The following is a 16,466-nucleotide window of genomic DNA, read 5'->3' as shown; positions in this document are numbered from 1 at the left end:
GTTATATTACACGTCAGATATTGAAACTTGAAACTTAATTATAGCGCGGAAGCCTCGTTAGGCTCACTAACATCGTGCATGATTCAGTAGTCTTAAGTACGTGCGAAGGACGACGCCATAAGACACGCAAGTAACGCGTAGTAACACTGATTCAACCTTATGACACGTGACAGGTGTTGAAATTTGATAGACGTAAACATCGACTTTGGCTCACGTAAAGAGGAATAAATTTCGTTACCTACAACCCGGTCTATTTTTCTAAATTAGTGAGTGTAGGCTGTCAGTGTTTTCCGACATATAATTACGTGGTTCGGATTAACATAGCATTGCTCCTAAAGACCGCTCGTCTGATAAATATAACATCTAGGGAAAAATATCTGGCAAGGTCTCAAAAACTGGCACATTTATCGCAAGAATATATAGCGCACATGAATACAGGATTAGCTACATTATCAGTGAAATGATCGTTGATGGCAGCGACAAAGTAAATATAAATCATCACAAGTACTTAAATGTAGTAAGAGGTGGTAAGAGGGACATTCAGTTCAACGTCGATATACAAACAGCACACCAAGGCACGCCAAGAGCTCCACCAGCGTCACAATAATCACATACCCAGCGCACACATGTGCAGGACGTGAAGACTGAACTTGACAACTGCTTTACCTAACTGAGGGAACATGGAGGACCAGAACGAATAGCCGATGTGTTGCGCAATGAATATGACAATATGGAGCGATAATTTTGCCCCGGAGGGATTTGACTATACAACAGAACTTTCCTCCAAATCATACCAATGAAGTACTACTTTGGTTACTACCCGATTTAATCTGGTTTTTGGCTGAGTTCTACCGATATAAACTGGACTCTTTTAATTGCTTTCTAGAAAAAGCTGATAAAATAGGAAAATTCACTAAATTCCATCCAGGTAAACCCAGCTGTAAGCCTCTTCACAACCCAGTGTCTCGCTTAGTACGAATCACAAGCAGTTCTAGCAGTGTGCGTGAACGCTTCAATCAACACCGGAACATTCATGAACGGGACGACACTCCTAGCAATTGTATATAGCTCGGATAAACCGTGTAACCTATCATAACATTGATCACACCTTCTGCCTTCGTCAGGGACTTCGGTATTACGAGGTGGCGTGAGACTGCGGCGTTCTGATAGTGCAGCCACATCGCAATAGAGGGCGACAGCGATTCAGGGGACATGTTCAGGCAAAATCCGCCCGAGGCTAGGGTTTTCCGTGCGATGGCACTGACAGCAATATTGGCAACTGCCGAGTTCTTAGCGGTGACGTGATATCCCACGTACCGATAGTATGAAATAAGTGGCTCGTGCATACATGCGCACTTCTCGGTTTCAGTTAGGTTTTGATAACGTCGTATAGTTCGTTTTTCTTAAGTTTGCCCCTCACTGTAAACGTCTTTTTGAACACAGCACGAGAATTGCTAGCTGAATTACTGAGAAAACTGGTTGGCGCACATTGATTTCACCAGATTTCACAGACGATCAATTTTATCAAATTTGTTTACTATTTCACAGACTCATAGCTCGTATTTACCCATACCTACGGCTCCACAGTGATAGACGACTTCTCAGGAATTATGTCTGAACTAATTAATAAATTGCACAGCGTTTAACATTAACGTTACATCGTCTGTGTTCAAAACTTATTTTGAAAATATTATTCATATATCCAATACAATGTGCACCAACCAGTTTTCTCAGTAATTCAGCTAGCAATTCTCGTGCTGTGTTCAAAAAGACGTTTACAGTGAGGGGCAAACTTAAGAAAAACGAACTATAGTAACGTAAAAGGGACCGACGACAAATTAGAACCAGAATTGGCGGTGCATACGCAGTAAAGTTCTTTCAAATAATGGCAACCGCTGAAGCATTACCTATTTTTTCAGCGCCTCTGATCAAGCACATCAGACCAGACGTGCCGTTACTTACAATAACCATTGAGTGTGCCCCCTTCCTTGGATTACAGACCCACCATTTCCTCCGGAACTGCTCCTTATCGGTCACCCTTTCCTAAGCCGCTATCAGAACCGGGGAGCCCCGCCAGGACCGGTGAGCCCCGCCCACCTGTGACGTCACTGGCCCCTGCCGCTGTCGTCACGGCCCACCTGCAGCGGGTGCAGCCGGTCGGGGACGGGCCCTTAGTGACCGGACCAGTCGGTGCGGTTGGTGATGGTATCCGTTCCCCGCTTGCCGTACTTGACGTGGATGATCAGGAACGCCACGCCAAGCACCAGGCAGATGCAGCCGACCACGATGTACGCCACGCCCAGGAACGGGTTCTTGCCGCCCAGCAGCGACGTGGTGGACAGGATGATGCGCTTGGTGCCGCCGAACGACGTCACCGGGTAGGCGTAGCTGACGACGATGCGGTACTCGCCGGCCGGCAGGCTGTGTTTGAACGTCTCGGCCGACTCGTTGACGCGCGCCCACAGTTTGCGGAAGGTGGGCAGCGCGGCAGTGCGCATCCACACGATCAGGTCCTCGTTCTCGTAACCGTTGTTGTCCGGGTGCGCCGGGTCCAGCTCGTACACGGCGCGCTTCCAGTTGACCGGCTTCGCGGTGTTCTTGAAGGCGCCGTCGGCGGTCAGCGGGCCCGGAGGGTTCTGCCGGCGGCCGGGCACGGTCAGCGATGGGTCCAGAGGGGGAGGAGAGGGGGTTGTGGCACGTGATACAGCACATTCAGGCAGCGTCGGGGAGATGCACAATAAACGGTCAAAGGTATTCAAAATTCGTAAATTATCTGAGGGACTGAAGCCATTCATATTACCTACCCCATTTCATATGAATAAAAAAGCATAAACATGTTGAACATCCCAACATTAATACAAGTAAATGGCAGGCAAGAACCCTTATTTGAAGTTCAAGTTGCGTATTTGTGGCACATTAACGGGCTCGAAAATAAATCAGGAAATTTATCATCAATCTAGAACCGACAGTTGCCGGAAAACCACCATGACCTTCAGCCCAATCGTCGTGCTATTAGCCTCTGCTTTAGCGCGGTATGTAGGCTGCGCCTCGAGTGATCGATCTGTTGACATCGTCGCATAGACACGGCCATCCCGGCAGTTCGACCCAATATAGTCCCCCATTCAGAGCGTTACAGAGCATCACGGTCCAGCGACCCACACAAGACGAAAACAACGATTTTTTTCTCCTAACAGCGTGAAAATCGATTCCTAGGATGTACCAAGAAGGGCAGAAATCAAGAAATAAAAATTTCGCAAATGTTGGAACATAACTCAATCTACTAATAACTAGCTCACAAGAGAATCATCCCCGCAATTTCAGATTGGATCATTTACAGACAGCACGTCAGCGATCGGCCCATATTGCCGTCACGGCCGGTCGCGCCCCGCCCGACGATCGATAACAGCTGGCTCTCCGCTCGGCGGTGCCCGCTCGGGACCCGTGTGTGGCCACGGACGGCGCCCGTTCGGGACCCGTGGACACAGGGAGGGGGAGACCCGGGGAGGGGGGATCAGCATTTCGTCTTAAGCCGTGTTCATTCCATAAAAGTTCGCACTGCACAGCTGCGTGTCCTATCCGACTCGAACAACTGCGTACCATTCTGATTTACACCATAACACATATAAACGTTTTCCATCACAAATCCTCATAAAACCGGGTGTGAAAGCGTGGATACGCGGGACGCTCGTTGGCACATAGGTATATGTGCGACACCGACTGGCGTATAACGTCTGTCCATCAGTGCTAAGAGGGAACAGCCAATTAGCACCTGCCGGGAAGCCGAGAAGAACGTACTGTTTATATTACCTTTACTCCACACAACGCTGCGTATTTACAGGCGCAAATTGAGTTAGGGCGGAACGCGGTACAAACCGCCTCTCTCCGCCGCGCTGGTGTGAAGGATAGAAGCACTGAATTTCAATGAGCCTCACACCAAGACCTGTCACGTGTCTCACGGCAGCGTCCGGCATGGCCCTCCTCGCGTCCACGGAACATTCTCCGCTTCGGTTCGAAACTACTTACAATGCATGACCCCTTGATACCGCCTTAATTCATATGCAATATTCACAAACTGGACCGATCGTGAGACAATCTTCATTCGACGGGCTAGCGGAAAATTATTCGTTCAGCGATTGGTAAAGCAGGCCGCAGAGTCGGAGTCGGTTGCAGCCGACAGTTCTACCCGTAGTCTGCGCCTGAGTTTGAGTCGCCAAAATCTGACCGACTCTGACTACGGAATCGGAGCCAACATTGCACGGCTCAAAGTCATGCTCGACGTCCACTTGCTGAATAATAGGTATTACGTTCGTTGGCCCTAAAAAGACAAATTTTGCCGAAGCTATGGCCACGCTCCTGATTCTGATGAGGGTTTTAAGGGTAGCAGACGACGGTGGCTGTGCCTGAGCCTCTCAGTTGTCCGTTTTTTTTTTTTTTGTTTAAATAAAGTAACTATACTTGCAAGGTAAGACCTACCCATGCGTAATAGTTCACAGGACCAGTCCCAGCCCCTCCAGTCACGAGTCCCGAATGAGCTAAGACTTACCCCAGGCCCGTACAAGGGTTGGGGCTAAGGTAAAACCTAAATAGCGGTCACCGATACCGGCCGAAGCACTACCATACCAGCCCATTTCCTTTCGCATACTCTGGATGATCACGGCAGCTAGCATTTCAGTCGACTGTGGTACCAAGCTCATTAACTCCGAACCAAGATTCTTACAGATATCCGAGCCACGCATCAACGGCATTTCCGACACAAGTTTGGATATTAGCCGATAAGGAGCACTTTTGCACGGAAGGCTGAGAGCCATCAGCCAAGATATTAACTAACCATAAAACACAATCATTTCTAACAAAATCGTAAGAAAGTAAGCTCACCCTTCTAGAAACCAGAAGTGGGAAGCACAACTCATAAAGCATAAGCATTGAGCAGAATGCATGGATACCTAACTGATCTATAGTATTGGCATAATTGCACCTAAGCAACTTTAGAGCAAGAGGTCGTCAAACAGCGTGGGAGACGGCAAATGCACACGTCGGATAACGACATTATCAAAGTGACTACACGTATAGTATTTGAGAGGAGCATGCGCTGCTGGGACTGATAGCCTAGCTAAAGGCCCATTTCATGTTGAACAAAATACATAATATATCTTCAAATGATCGTTAGAGCACACGGAAAATAATTATATTCCGGGAAAATAGATGAGAAATAAATTGCCAAAAATATGAAGAGTAAGGTAAAACGCCTCTGTCAAAAACCAAAATCAAAACCTTTCCAAATCAACATTGTCTCCCATCCAGCATTCTGGCCCCAGGAATCTCACCTCAAACTTGTACTTTTTATCCGACGGCCAGGCGATTCCCGTGCGCACCAGAGGCACGGCGAGCTCCGCGCCCGCAGAAGACAGCATCTTCAGCTCGAAGGTGTCATTGAAGAGGCTGTTGGCGATGGCTCCGCACGGTGCGATGGGTTTCTTATCGGCGGTCGCGAACGGACTGCAGTCGGAGAGTGCCGAGTCCGTCTGGCCCATGAGCTGGTTGACATCGCGAGACTTGACGTAACGCCGGTGATTCTGATAAAAGTTGGTCAGACCATAGTACATGTACACACGGCCATTGAGACTCTCTGTGACGTTGAAATTGATGTGGCACGTGCAGGGTGAAGCAGCTGTGTGATTCGGGCTGCTCAGCACCTCGTCGCAGGTGGCATTGTTATGTGCCGGATCTATGCTGTTGCACTGGGTGTACTCCTTCACCACCTCCTGAACATTGCCAGAGAAGGTCAGCAGTGCAATGCCTACTGGGATAAAGGCAACGCCAATGACAAAGAATGTGGGCAGAACCGTGCCTGCAGTGAGGATCGGTTGCCAGGCCGGCAGTTGCTGCTGGCGAAACTTGCTGCTTGATGGCCTCTTGGTCTTGGTCTGTTCAGAGCTGACTGGACTCGACATTATAGCAGAGGTTGAGTGCTAAAACCTCTGGACTACTCTGGTGGTAAAAAAAAAAACAGGCATGATGATCAGACATAGAAACCAGCACACTGTATGATGTTTGTTTTTATCACCATGCTGCCAGTGTTACACTTCACTTCCACTTTTTTACTTCATCTATCGAAGTTCATTGCTGGCATTCCTTGGCCTGTTATCGGTGAACTGTCAGCTGTCGCCCATTTGAATAAATTCGAGAAGCCAAAAAATGCCAGCTAGCTGGCAGCATGCTGGTAAAAATATTGACAAAACATTGCAATAATAATGATAGGCAGTTCAACCAGGGGACACAACAAAAAGACAGTGCACTGCATGAAGTTTCACACTCACAATTACACACAATCAGTAACACTATCACTCACAAACTCGACTGGAGTGGACACTAGGGGATAGGCCACTAGCCTCTCAAAATTTACATTGAATCTTAGGGCTGTTCACGGGCACCGCACACTGCTGCGTGCGGTGTGTGCGGTGGGTCCAGCAGGCGTGGGGGTAGGGGATGGGTAGGCGGTTCTGACGTCACGGCTGCATGCGGTAGACGGTTTCCTGTGGCCGGCCACAGTGGTCGCTGTGTGCGGTGACGGAAGGCTGACGTAGGGACGCAGTGGGCGGAGCTTGGAGGCTGTGTGCGGTCCGACCTCACACAGGGCCTGTGAACAGCCCTCTTAAGTTAGTAAGCAAGTAAATTACACTGCATCAGATCATTGATCAAGAAGGCAGAAAAGCTGTCAAGCTACACCCCAACCAGGCCCAGGTCAGTACCTAACCAGTTAATGCAAATCCAGACCAAAAGCAAGAACAAGAAGGAAACCCACAACTATTCACAATCGACGGTCGCATATAACAAAACGCAGCGTACCCAAGGCCCTATATACCAGTGTACCTATGCAAGGCCACCACTTGCCATAAAGTCCCTGGTAGAGAGACCCTGGAAACTATTTCTCTTTTTCAGAGAGAAATATACCGTGATATACCGTGTTGAAACCTCTCCGTTGTGGCAAGGCGCTGTGGCCTTGTCCGTTGTTACCGTTGTTACCGATTGTTACTCATCGAAGATCAAGATTGCTAAAAATACAAGATGAAATCAAATTCGGTTGTTTTCTTCGATCGTTTTAATTGACGTCATAAGATTCTGTGTGTTGTTTTTGACCGACGTTATTGATTTCTGCTAAATTTAAAAACTTGGCGATTCATGTGTTAAGAAATCGTAAGTAATGTAGACAGAGTGCTAGAAAGCCTGAAAGTAGTTGAAAAAGTTGAATTATTTAAACAAGCTTCCGTCTCATCTATTTGAGCTTATGACGTAACTTCTTTCTTAAAATGAAATGTTTCATAAATATTTCCCTTTGAGTTTGATGACGTTTAAAAATGTATTCGTTTTGTGTTTATTTTCCAATGTGTTGCTGATATTTTGCCCTATAAAAATGTAATAGTATATTCAAATCGCATAAAATATTATAAGATTTAAACTTAAAACACTGAATTACTCAAAAAAGTCAAACTTATTAATATATGCGTCATTTTTTCAACATTGGACAAGCAAGAAAACGCGCATCGATAGGCAACACTGCGCAATGGCGCACAACGGCGGCCATCTTGGATCGAAGTTGAGCTGTTTGCAAGATACCTATAAGAAACAGGTAGGTCGGATGTTGGTCGGATGTTTTGAGTAAAGCCCTGGTGACGTCACTGACATTTCTTATATGGAGAATTTCGCCCATAAGGCAAATATTTTACATACGAAAATTTGTATTTCATTAGTAAAAAATACATTCTTTCAATTTCATCATGAAACTTATATAATTTAATTAAAAAACTTGAAATCCTTTGAGTGCTTGTCTCAACCCCTGCTATACCTTTGGTCACGTGACTGCCATGATAAACTTTGCGTTTTGCAATGTTATGACTTAAACAGAAGCAATAAATGTTACAAGCGTATTATTTATGATGTTTTAGGCAGCAATCGTGTAATAACATCCTTGAATTATATACATTCTGCTTAAAAGAGGTCACGTGATGTTACCAGATTGTGCTCGGACAGCATCTTCTTGAACTTCGATTTTGAGTACTTTTTACCTTCATTGAGGCCTAATAACGGACGTTTTTAGTTATAAAATGAAGCAATGAATCTATTGAGGGCAAAATGTAATCATTTTTGCACTTTCAAGCCGGGCTATCCTGGCATGAACTTCGGCCAGTTTGTGTGTGAAGCCTATGGTGAAGGGAAAACTTCACGCCCGGCTGACGTCACAGACCTCGGCTACCAAATCGTGTCCGGTGGGGGTCGGCTGTTTGGATGCGTTTTTTTCTGGTTGGTTGACAGCTTGGCAACCCCTTCGATTATAAATTATAATAGTTTAAGATCTACGCACTTGATTACCAGCTCCTCACACTGTTGGCTAATATCGCGTTTTATGTAAAAATTGCTCTGGCTTCCATTTCAATCTTTGTCGCTGTCTGACCAACATCGACATTTATCGGGATCGGGCTACTGCTCCGGGTAAGTCAAAGTAAAGAATGAAATTTCAAGTCTTCAACGCTTTGCTGTTAAGAACTAATTGCTAAACTTTGCCACCTTTCTTCATCTGCAGCCATGGAATCCGCCTCTTCAGCTTACCCATTAAATTGTTACATTTGAGTTTTATTCTGCATGGATTACCTATTACCTATTACCTATTACCAGGTAAGTGAACCTATTGTTTGTTATGGGCATAACCTTTGTGATGCAGAGGCGGTTGAACTGTTGTGCTGACTGGGCAGTGCCCACTTCTGAGCCAGACTGGAAAAATACATGTTATGCCGAATATGTACCTACGACATGGTGGGATTGCGCTGAAGATTTCCGTGCATGTCCGGCGTAACTTTATATGCTCTGAATTCAATTTCAGCACATGGCGGCGGCTGAATTTTCAGCGCAGGGCAGCTGCAGAATTTTTGGCTAAGGACGATTATCGAATTTAGTTGGCACGCAGGTCAATCTAGCAGCAGATTCGCCCTGCGGCAGAGCTAGGTTTCAGGACGAGACGTCCCTGCCGCAGTCATCACGAGACGTCCCTGCCGTGCCGCAGTCATCGCGTGCTCCAACTTGTGAACCTCCCTGAGTCTACTCAGTGGAGGAGAGGCTGCCCAAGTGAGGTCTCAACCCTCGGCGTGGAGATAGGTATGAAAGACCTTGTTAAACATGGCCAATCGTCGTTAGTTAAAGGGACCCTCCCACCCTCAAAAAAATTAATGAATTGGCCTAAAAGTGATGTCCTTTGGTTTGGTTTGGTTTGGAAAGATCAATATTGAATGTCTACCAAATTTCAACAAAGAAATATTCACTAGGTACCTAGTTTTCAAGATATTAGGCTTTTTCTTTTGTTTACTATTGGGATCTCCGCTCAGTTCCTAGTAACTTATTTGGAAGCAATAGTTTGGCAGCTTTGGAGTGCGGCAGAGCAGATGTTGCGCACAAAGCAGTGCATACCAATTACCACATGTGCTGATGATGGTTTTAGTCTATGATTTAGAAATCTCTAGATCTCCGCTGACGTCACAAATTCTAAGGGGGCATTCCGATGCATTAGCCCCTTAGAATCCGAAAACTGCAAGTTCCATGTTTCCGAATTAAAGCATTTTTCGATATTGTGAGTGCCCAAACCGGTATTTGCAGGGCGCAGGCCATGGCCACCAATTTGGCTATCTCAACTCAAAACTAATGTGAAGGTGGTCACTAATGGTCTACTAATGGTCACTTTAACCTGTGCTCTGGTGGCCAAGTCTCAACCAACTTAACCATGGTGTGGGTCAACTCTGTATTAGGCCACACTCGGTTCGGTTATCTTGGAAACTAAGAAAGCTAGAAGGATGTAGGAAAAAGCAATAGTTGGGCTTGCTATAAGATCTGTCAAATATTGAGGTCATTTTCTCTATGGACCAGGTTATTGCTAAGGTTACTGGAGGTCACCAAAAGTAGGTTAAAATTTCATGAAAAATCCCAGATTTTGACGTCTTCAATTAAACGGAGGATAACGCGTAAAGAAATAGAGTTGTAGTGCCTCGAAAAAAGCGCTTTCCATAGCTCTTTTAAAGCTCTTTCTGAGTATTTAGGTCAGATTTGGCCAAGGGTCAATGGTTTAGCCTCCAGAGAGCGAGAACCTTAAAATTTGACGTTCTTATCATAAAACATTTTTTTGCAATAAGTTTTCATACCAAGCTTAGATCCCAAGCGTCCCCACTGCCGGCTGGTCGCTAATACTCAGAAATTTCTGTCATTCTACGTAAGACTTCGCTCGCTAATAACCGCAACGGCCGAATAACATCCAAATATGGTCCTAAACTGATCTGTCTGGGCTGCTGAACAGTAGCTGGATCGCGTTGGCAACCTTAATCGTCACCGACCGATGAACCTTTATGTATGTTTGTGTTCCAGGGGCCGCCAGCTGTAGGATGGATGCCTTGGCAGGCTATGTCAGTGACGGTGATTCAAAGGTATGCTGAACTGTTCACATAATAGAGTCGTAGACTGCACTGTGATTGTCTTGATGGTAAATTGTGCATTCATTCTCAGTTAGAGCCATGTTAAGAAAAGTAACTATTGGATATTGGATATTGGATATTGGGATAAAAGTAACTATCAAGCATATTGGAAAATACTGTGGTCTTAATTTCTCAAAAAGAGAAGTGTTTCTGGTCCGTGGTGTAAACTAAAAACGTACCTACATTGGTACTTGATATAATTCGAATTATCACTTCACTTTCGCTCTAAGTGAAATCAACGCAAAACTATCTGACGATTGTTTCATGTTCTGCTTCAGATGTCGGGGGACAACACTGCAAATTACGAGGCGGTGGAAATGGACATAAGTGAGGTGAGAATTGGGGTATTCTATTGAGATGATGACGTTTGTTACACACTGTAATGCCATATAATTCGTCACACAATATGTGCACTTGATCAAGTCCACTCCTGTAATTTTCATGCCATGGAGTCGTTCGAATCAGATATCCCAACATGTTTATCATGACTGCTTACAAGGGGATGTAAAAAGTTCGGCCCATGTTTGTTTTAACATTTTGTGCCAGTGCTATTTCTCATGGGCTGTGATTTCCAATTCATCAAAATATACATCGATATCCTGTTTTGGGGAAGCTGAACACTGTGTGCTTTCATGGAACTATGTTCGTGATATTAACATATTCTGTTAAATTACTATATGTAAAGTCGTCTATGGAAAGCCCGGGCTAAGATGAGCGTAGTCGTCAGGTGGCAACCAGTCTCCGAATGGGTGAGTAGTGCTCCGGGACGTACGTATAAACACAAACGCTCGTGTATTGTACACATGAACTTCGCCGTGTGTCGGTATGAATGCAAACCAATTCATGTCCCCCACATGTCAGTCACATTATGTACTAGTGGTCATAGTAAATCCGTGGAAATCAGGGCTCTATCCCGAGTCGCCATCAGTCTGTGATAATTCAACAATGCAAATCGATGTGGCAGTGTATTCAGTCAAGCCTTGTTCGTTTACGTCCGTGTCCATTTGTGTTGTAATCCGCTAGTCACTCCCCTATGCTGGTAGGACTTTGTTACACTCCTCAGGTTTAGTAGTATCGTCAATAAGTCTTCATCTGTTAACCTAGAAACGATGACCTTGCTGCCCGGAGGCCTTACAATCTATCAGCATCGTCATCTTCCGAGGATTTTAAGCTTTACCTGTGCGAATACCGTTACAATCTCTTATCTTTTTAGGTACAGGATGACTTTTTGCGGTAAATATGCAAAACATTCCGTAACGTTCCTATTGTTACTGGTCTGAATAGCCAGTCCTACGGTTTTGTATTTTTATTTGTGCTTGTTTAGTTTTCTTTTGTCACATTTGAGTTGCTTCATTTTGGCGTCTATTCTTCGCATCACATCTCTGCTAGAATCTTATGATTATATTTCTGCAATACTTGAAGTAAACATCGAGTGGAGTTGCATAGAACTTACCCCACCATTGCCTCCATTCCTGTCACTTATTTGGATACGGATCACTCTATCGCGTTCACACGTCTCTATAACGTTCAGAGGAGCCCTGTGTGATACGGCTGCGCTGCATTTCTTACAGGCTACTCCAGCCCACATGTACGAGTTCGGCGTGTCGTCCGACTCGCGCGCCGCGCGCGGGGACCGCCACGCCGCCCGCCAACCACCAGCGCCCCGCTGGGCTTAGTAATCCTGAGAGGGGCTGTGTGGGATCATTGTGGAGGGATGCTAGTGGTCATATGAGATCAACGATGTGTTAGAACATATGGACTCGTTTTTATCTTATTTTTGCTGTTGTGGATAAGGCACAGCGCGTCGAACACGCGTGTGGCTGATTTTACTTATGCAAACTATCGGAGGAAATGATTCAACAAAGAACTGGGAAACGACTCGAGCTAGCAGGAAGGTATCTCGGGTCAGATCCGAGCGTCGGGCGCATCCTAGCGTAGTTGCGGAAAAGCCGGGAATCCATTTGGACGTCGTCCAATGCATCAAAGTCGTGTGCTTTTCTCCCCACGTCTATGAACGGTCAGTGCCGTCGCCGACATGTGTAGCTGATTGCACAGTGCACACCCTCATGTATCATTGTCCTCCTTTGCGTCGGACCGGTCCGCTCTGTTAAAGTGGCTCGTGAGACGACGCTGCGCGCCTTTTGTGTTGACAGGACTCGGACGCTGAGCAGCCGCCGCGGAACGCCCCTTCACGGAGTGCGCGCCAGCAGCCGCCCGCCGCTACCACCACCACTGCCTCATCAGCTGCTCCCATTGCAGGAGATGATAGGTACTGGTTGTATCCCAACCGCTTAACTACGACGGGGTCGTCAGGGGTGTGTGATGTGTACAAATAAACTGGGTTGGTAAATATGTCTAAGCTCTAACTCATTGTAATGAAAATCAAAGCAAATTAGATCGAACTTATCTCGTATTAATAACAGACTTTTTCCAACCTCAAAGTAAAGAGCTAGATAGTCTTCTTAATTTACGTTCAAATATTATCCTTTTTACGGTTCTCGAATGGATCGTTGCCGTACGCCGTACTGTGTTTTTGCGCGTGTTCTTGATACTGACACGGCTTTCCTTACGGTAGCCAACGCTCTGTTTCAGGAGATCTCAGACGACCAGCGGCGGCCGCTCACCGGGCGCCGTCCCGTCGGCGGAGGCCAGTCGAAAGGACTCGCTGCCGGGCTCCGCCTCGAGCTCGGAGCGCGCTCACAAGGACGGCCGGAGAGGCTCCGAGGACCGCGACCGGCGCCAGGACAGTGAGAAGGGCAGAGGGGAGTCGGACAGGGAGCGCAGGAGTAGCGAGAGGGAGAGGAAGGAACAGAGTGAGCGAGACAGGGCCGGCCGGCGCGCCAGCTCCGACAGCGAGCGGGACAGACGGGACTCGGACAGGGAGAGACACCGGGACGGCGACAAGAGTCGGCGCGATGGCGACAGAGATCGGCGAGACGAGCACAGAGATAGCCGCGATGGCGACAGAGATCGGCGAGACGCCGACAAATCGCGCAGCGGCGGCGATCGTCGCGACTCGGACAGGAGCAGGAAGGACGGTCCTCGCGACAAACGGGACCTGGACCGGCGGTCAGACCGGCGGGGCGCCGACCGCCGGGACCGCCGCGACGACCGCGGCCGCGGCCGGAGGGGCGGAAACCGGGACCGACGCGACCGCGGCCGACGGGACCGCCGGTCCAGCCGAGACCGCGACCGCCGGGACCGACACAGCCGCAGCCGCAGCCAGGAGCGCGACCGGCGCTCCAAGAAGAGGTCGCGCACCCGCTCACGCACACCCGACCGCAAACGGAGGTCCAGGTATGTGTGAGATCTAAAGCGTATATTGTATAAGGCCCCTTAATTTGCTTGATCTTGTTGCAGATGCAACAGTGTTCTCTTATTTCAATTACGTTCTCATCCCCATTTGCCCTTGATACGTTACATTAATCTATTCATTGCATAAAAAGTACATGCTTTGCAGAACGCAGCGTGCAGGTAAAGCGCCACTGACAAGTCACGAGCTGGGGCGTCGGGCCAAAATAAGCCCAGCCGTCGGATGGTGTTCAATTTCTTTTTTTACGGTATGTTCCGATCCGCTGACCGGCACCTATCTGACCGACAGCTCTGAGGACGGCGATCGCCCGAGGGTGACCCCCGGCGTGCCGGTCCTGCCCGGTCCCAAGGGGCCGTCCATGCTGAACCCGTTCCCCTACTACAACCCCACGGTGCTGCCGCCGCTGCCGCCTGGCGCCGACAAGGAGAAGGTCCGCGAGCGCCTGGAGAAACTCAAGAAACAAGGTGAGTGCATGGCCCAGTTTGTTGGGTGTTATGCTGTGTCCGTGATAGTTTGGCTGTTAGTGACAAATGTGACGTTGAACGCACTCAGCCATCTATTTCAATGCTGCTTAAAATCATTAAATGTTCATCGCGAGCCCGCGTACTTTTAACAACCGACAGCGAATCTCTTTTACTCATATTGCGGGCTCTATCACTGCCACGTCTTATTTCCGCCGCGGCTTCCCGTTATCACTTTGAGCTGGTAATCGGGAAACCCCCGCCCTGCTTTCACTCAATATCAATCAACTGGTGCCTTTTTGACTCACCAACGGCTGTTGTGCCTCTATGTGATCCTGTCTGACCCCTTCCCCGTGTCCGCGCGCAGGCAACCTCCAGGTTTACCAGCAGATCATGAGCGGCGTGCCCCAGACGCCGCCACAGCTGGGCGGGCCGCTACCGCGCTTCATGACCGCGACTGCGCTCAACGCCGCCAAATTCGCCGACCAGGAGCGAAAGAAGAAACTGCTCTGGGGAAACAAGGTAAGTTGGTCCAACGATTGTCGGTCTATCATGTTTGTTATGAACTTAGTGTGTGGGTTAGTTTCTGGGTATAATCTGGGTATTTAATTCGTAGCGTTTGTCCTTTGAAGAAAGAAATGGTATGGCATTTCACTATGACTTTGACTTTGAAGGATTTCAGGAAGTGAGGCCTCTTCGTGAGGCCTGTAGCTCTCATACGCAACCTGGGAGCTACTGGTACCCCCATGACATGCCAGAGTGATCGAAAATTGTGCTTTATATACACTTCCCCACGCCTGATTTCATTTCCAACCCTCGCCTGCCCTCCTTGTGACGCCTTTCCGCCTGTTTCGGCTGGCAGAAGGCGGAGGCGGAGCAGCAGGCGGCGCAGGCGGCCGCCGAGTCGGGATCCGCCGGACCCTCGACGGCCGGCGTGTGGAAGTCGGCCGCCTTCGAGCAGGACAAGGACGGCAAAATGGCCACCAAGTTCCTCAAGCTGATGGGCGTCAAAAACGCCGAAGGTAGGTCGTAGGGAGGGATTAGGGAGAATGTGTGACATTACCGCTAGTTTATTCACTTTTTGTCTTATGGTTTTCGGAGAATTTACGGGGGGTGGTATTTTATTGTATTTCTTTTTCTCTTGTTATAACTGCGCACGTTTTTTCCTGATTCTGTACATGTTCTATATCATACAGCATCCTGGCCGGATCACCAAAGCGTGATGACTTACCTTTTTCTAATCCCTTGGTGTCTTGTTTTTTTTCTGTTATGCACCCAGTTTCACCTAGCGGGGCCACCACGTGGCTCAACTTTTGCCTGTTGCGCCCTTTTGACCTCTCCCTCCCTCTCATTGATACCGCCAATCAGCTCTGACCTCCCTCTCGTCCGACAGAGGTGGCTTCCAAGAACACAGAGGCCTCCGAGGTGGTTGAGAAGCAGAAGAAGATGTTTGAAGAGATGGAGCACCAGTACGAACAGGGTCGCGTCAACACACACATGCAGAAGGGCTTCGGGCTCGGCTACACAACGCAGTACCTGCAGCCCAAATCCTAGTCGGCCGGTCGGACAGTGCCGGGACTCAGACACTGAACGAACTCTCGTGTGGTCGGTGTCTTATGCGAAACGCTTCATTTGAGTGTCATGAACCTGTGTGTGGTGTGTTGCGCGACTATTGGGGTGGTTGCTGGTGTTTCGAGGAGCCCGGCCCCGTATCGCGCGGCTCTAAGTCTACGAGCCATGGGATGACCTGAATGACCTGCAGTCGCCCCCGTGGGGTGGGGGTTTAGGTCGTGTCTGGGCGGACGGGGCCTCCGTGCAGTGGAGGTACTGCCCGGGTGGGTGACAGGACGCGACAGTCCTCGGTTTGTTACGGTTGTAGTGTCAAGGCCACCCATCACCTACATTGTCGTGTAATTGATATATCAGCTTGGAGGTGTCATCTGCTGAGTAATAATACAGTTGTGATCGCATTCTGTGGCGTCTGATGGGGGAGAGAAGTGTGTGAATTGGTGGTAACCAGCGCCGCTGCCAGTCCCTGGCTCTGAGAATGCGACTCCGTTCGATATGTGCCCGATGGAGGGCGGATGACGCGAGAAACAGGGCAAGATGAGAACAGTTTAGGGATGTCTTTGGACATACGCCAATAACTTGTTGCTTCGAGAAGGGACCCATGGGTGCACACTG

The 16,466-nt window shown here is 48.2% G+C and overlaps 2 protein-coding genes across 7 annotated transcripts; one reads left to right on the top strand and one right to left on the bottom strand.

The window, feature by feature from the left end:
• Positions 1-834: 834 nt before the first annotated feature.
• LOC122393410 (cell cycle control protein 50A-like) lies at positions 835-7,133 on the bottom strand. Of its 4 annotated transcripts, none has more exons than XM_043389369.1 (3): positions 6,952-7,133; positions 5,325-5,988; positions 835-2,636 (listed from the first exon to the last, which is right to left on the bottom strand). In XM_043389369.1, the coding sequence occupies exons 2-3, from the start codon at positions 5,949-5,951 to the stop codon at positions 2,172-2,174; spliced, it is 1,092 nt and encodes a 363-aa protein (XP_043245304.1). In that variant the 5' UTR covers positions 5,952-5,988; positions 6,952-7,133; the 3' UTR covers positions 835-2,171. The 4 variants fall into 4 exon arrangements, with proteins under 4 accessions (XP_043245304.1, XP_043245305.1, XP_043245306.1 ...); XM_043389370.1 differs by having other exon boundaries at positions 5,325-5,983; XM_043389371.1 differs by having other exon boundaries at positions 6,973-7,133.
• Positions 7,134-8,263: 1,130 nt separating this feature from the next.
• Positions 8,264-16,253, top strand: LOC122393409 (arginine/serine-rich coiled-coil protein 2-like). 3 transcript variants are annotated; one of them, XM_043389367.1, is made up of 10 exons: positions 8,289-8,487; positions 10,402-10,460; positions 10,787-10,840; positions 11,194-11,257; positions 12,662-12,777; positions 13,101-13,805; positions 14,110-14,285; positions 14,650-14,804; positions 15,145-15,304; positions 15,676-16,253. In XM_043389367.1, exons 4-10 carry the CDS (start codon positions 11,219-11,221, stop codon positions 15,834-15,836), a joined length of 1,512 nt encoding a protein of 503 aa, XP_043245302.1. In that variant the 5' UTR covers positions 8,289-8,487; positions 10,402-10,460; positions 10,787-10,840; positions 11,194-11,218; the 3' UTR covers positions 15,837-16,253. The 3 variants fall into 3 exon arrangements, with proteins under 3 accessions (XP_043245300.1, XP_043245302.1, XP_043245299.1); XM_043389365.1 differs by lacking the exon at positions 11,194-11,257 and having other exon boundaries at positions 8,264-8,298; XM_043389364.1 differs by lacking the exon at positions 11,194-11,257 and having other exon boundaries at positions 8,293-8,487.
• The last annotated feature ends 213 nt before the right edge of the window (positions 16,254-16,466 follow it).

This window comes from Amphibalanus amphitrite, unplaced genomic scaffold (genome assembly GCF_019059575.1).
Source record: "Amphibalanus amphitrite isolate SeventyFive unplaced genomic scaffold, NRLGWU_Aamphi_draft 000534F_arrow, whole genome shotgun sequence".
Lineage (NCBI taxonomy): Eukaryota > Metazoa > Arthropoda > Thecostraca > Balanomorpha > Balanidae > Amphibalanus > Amphibalanus amphitrite.
Note: the sequence above shows the minus strand (reverse complement) of the source record. Positions and strands in the feature narration are given on the sequence as shown.

Coding starts and splice junctions, on each gene's coding strand:
- LOC122393409 (XM_043389365.1), top strand. CDS start 10,419: ATGGATGCCTTGGCAGGCTATGTCAGTGACGGTGATTCAAAG. Junction 12,778..13,100: donor CCCATTGCAGGAGATGATAG/GTACTGGTTGTA, acceptor GCTCTGTTTCAG/GAGATCTCAGACGACCAGCG. Junction 14,286..14,649: donor GGAGAAACTCAAGAAACAAG/GTGAGTGCATGG, acceptor GTCCGCGCGCAG/GCAACCTCCAGGTTTACCAG.
- LOC122393410 (XM_043389369.1), bottom strand. CDS start 5,951: ATGTCGAGTCCAGTCAGCTCTGAACAGACCAAGACCAAGAGGCCATCA. Junction 2,637..5,324: donor ATAAAAAGTACAAGTTTGAG/GTGAGATTCCTG, acceptor GGCCGCCGGCAG/AACCCTCCGGGCCCGCTGAC.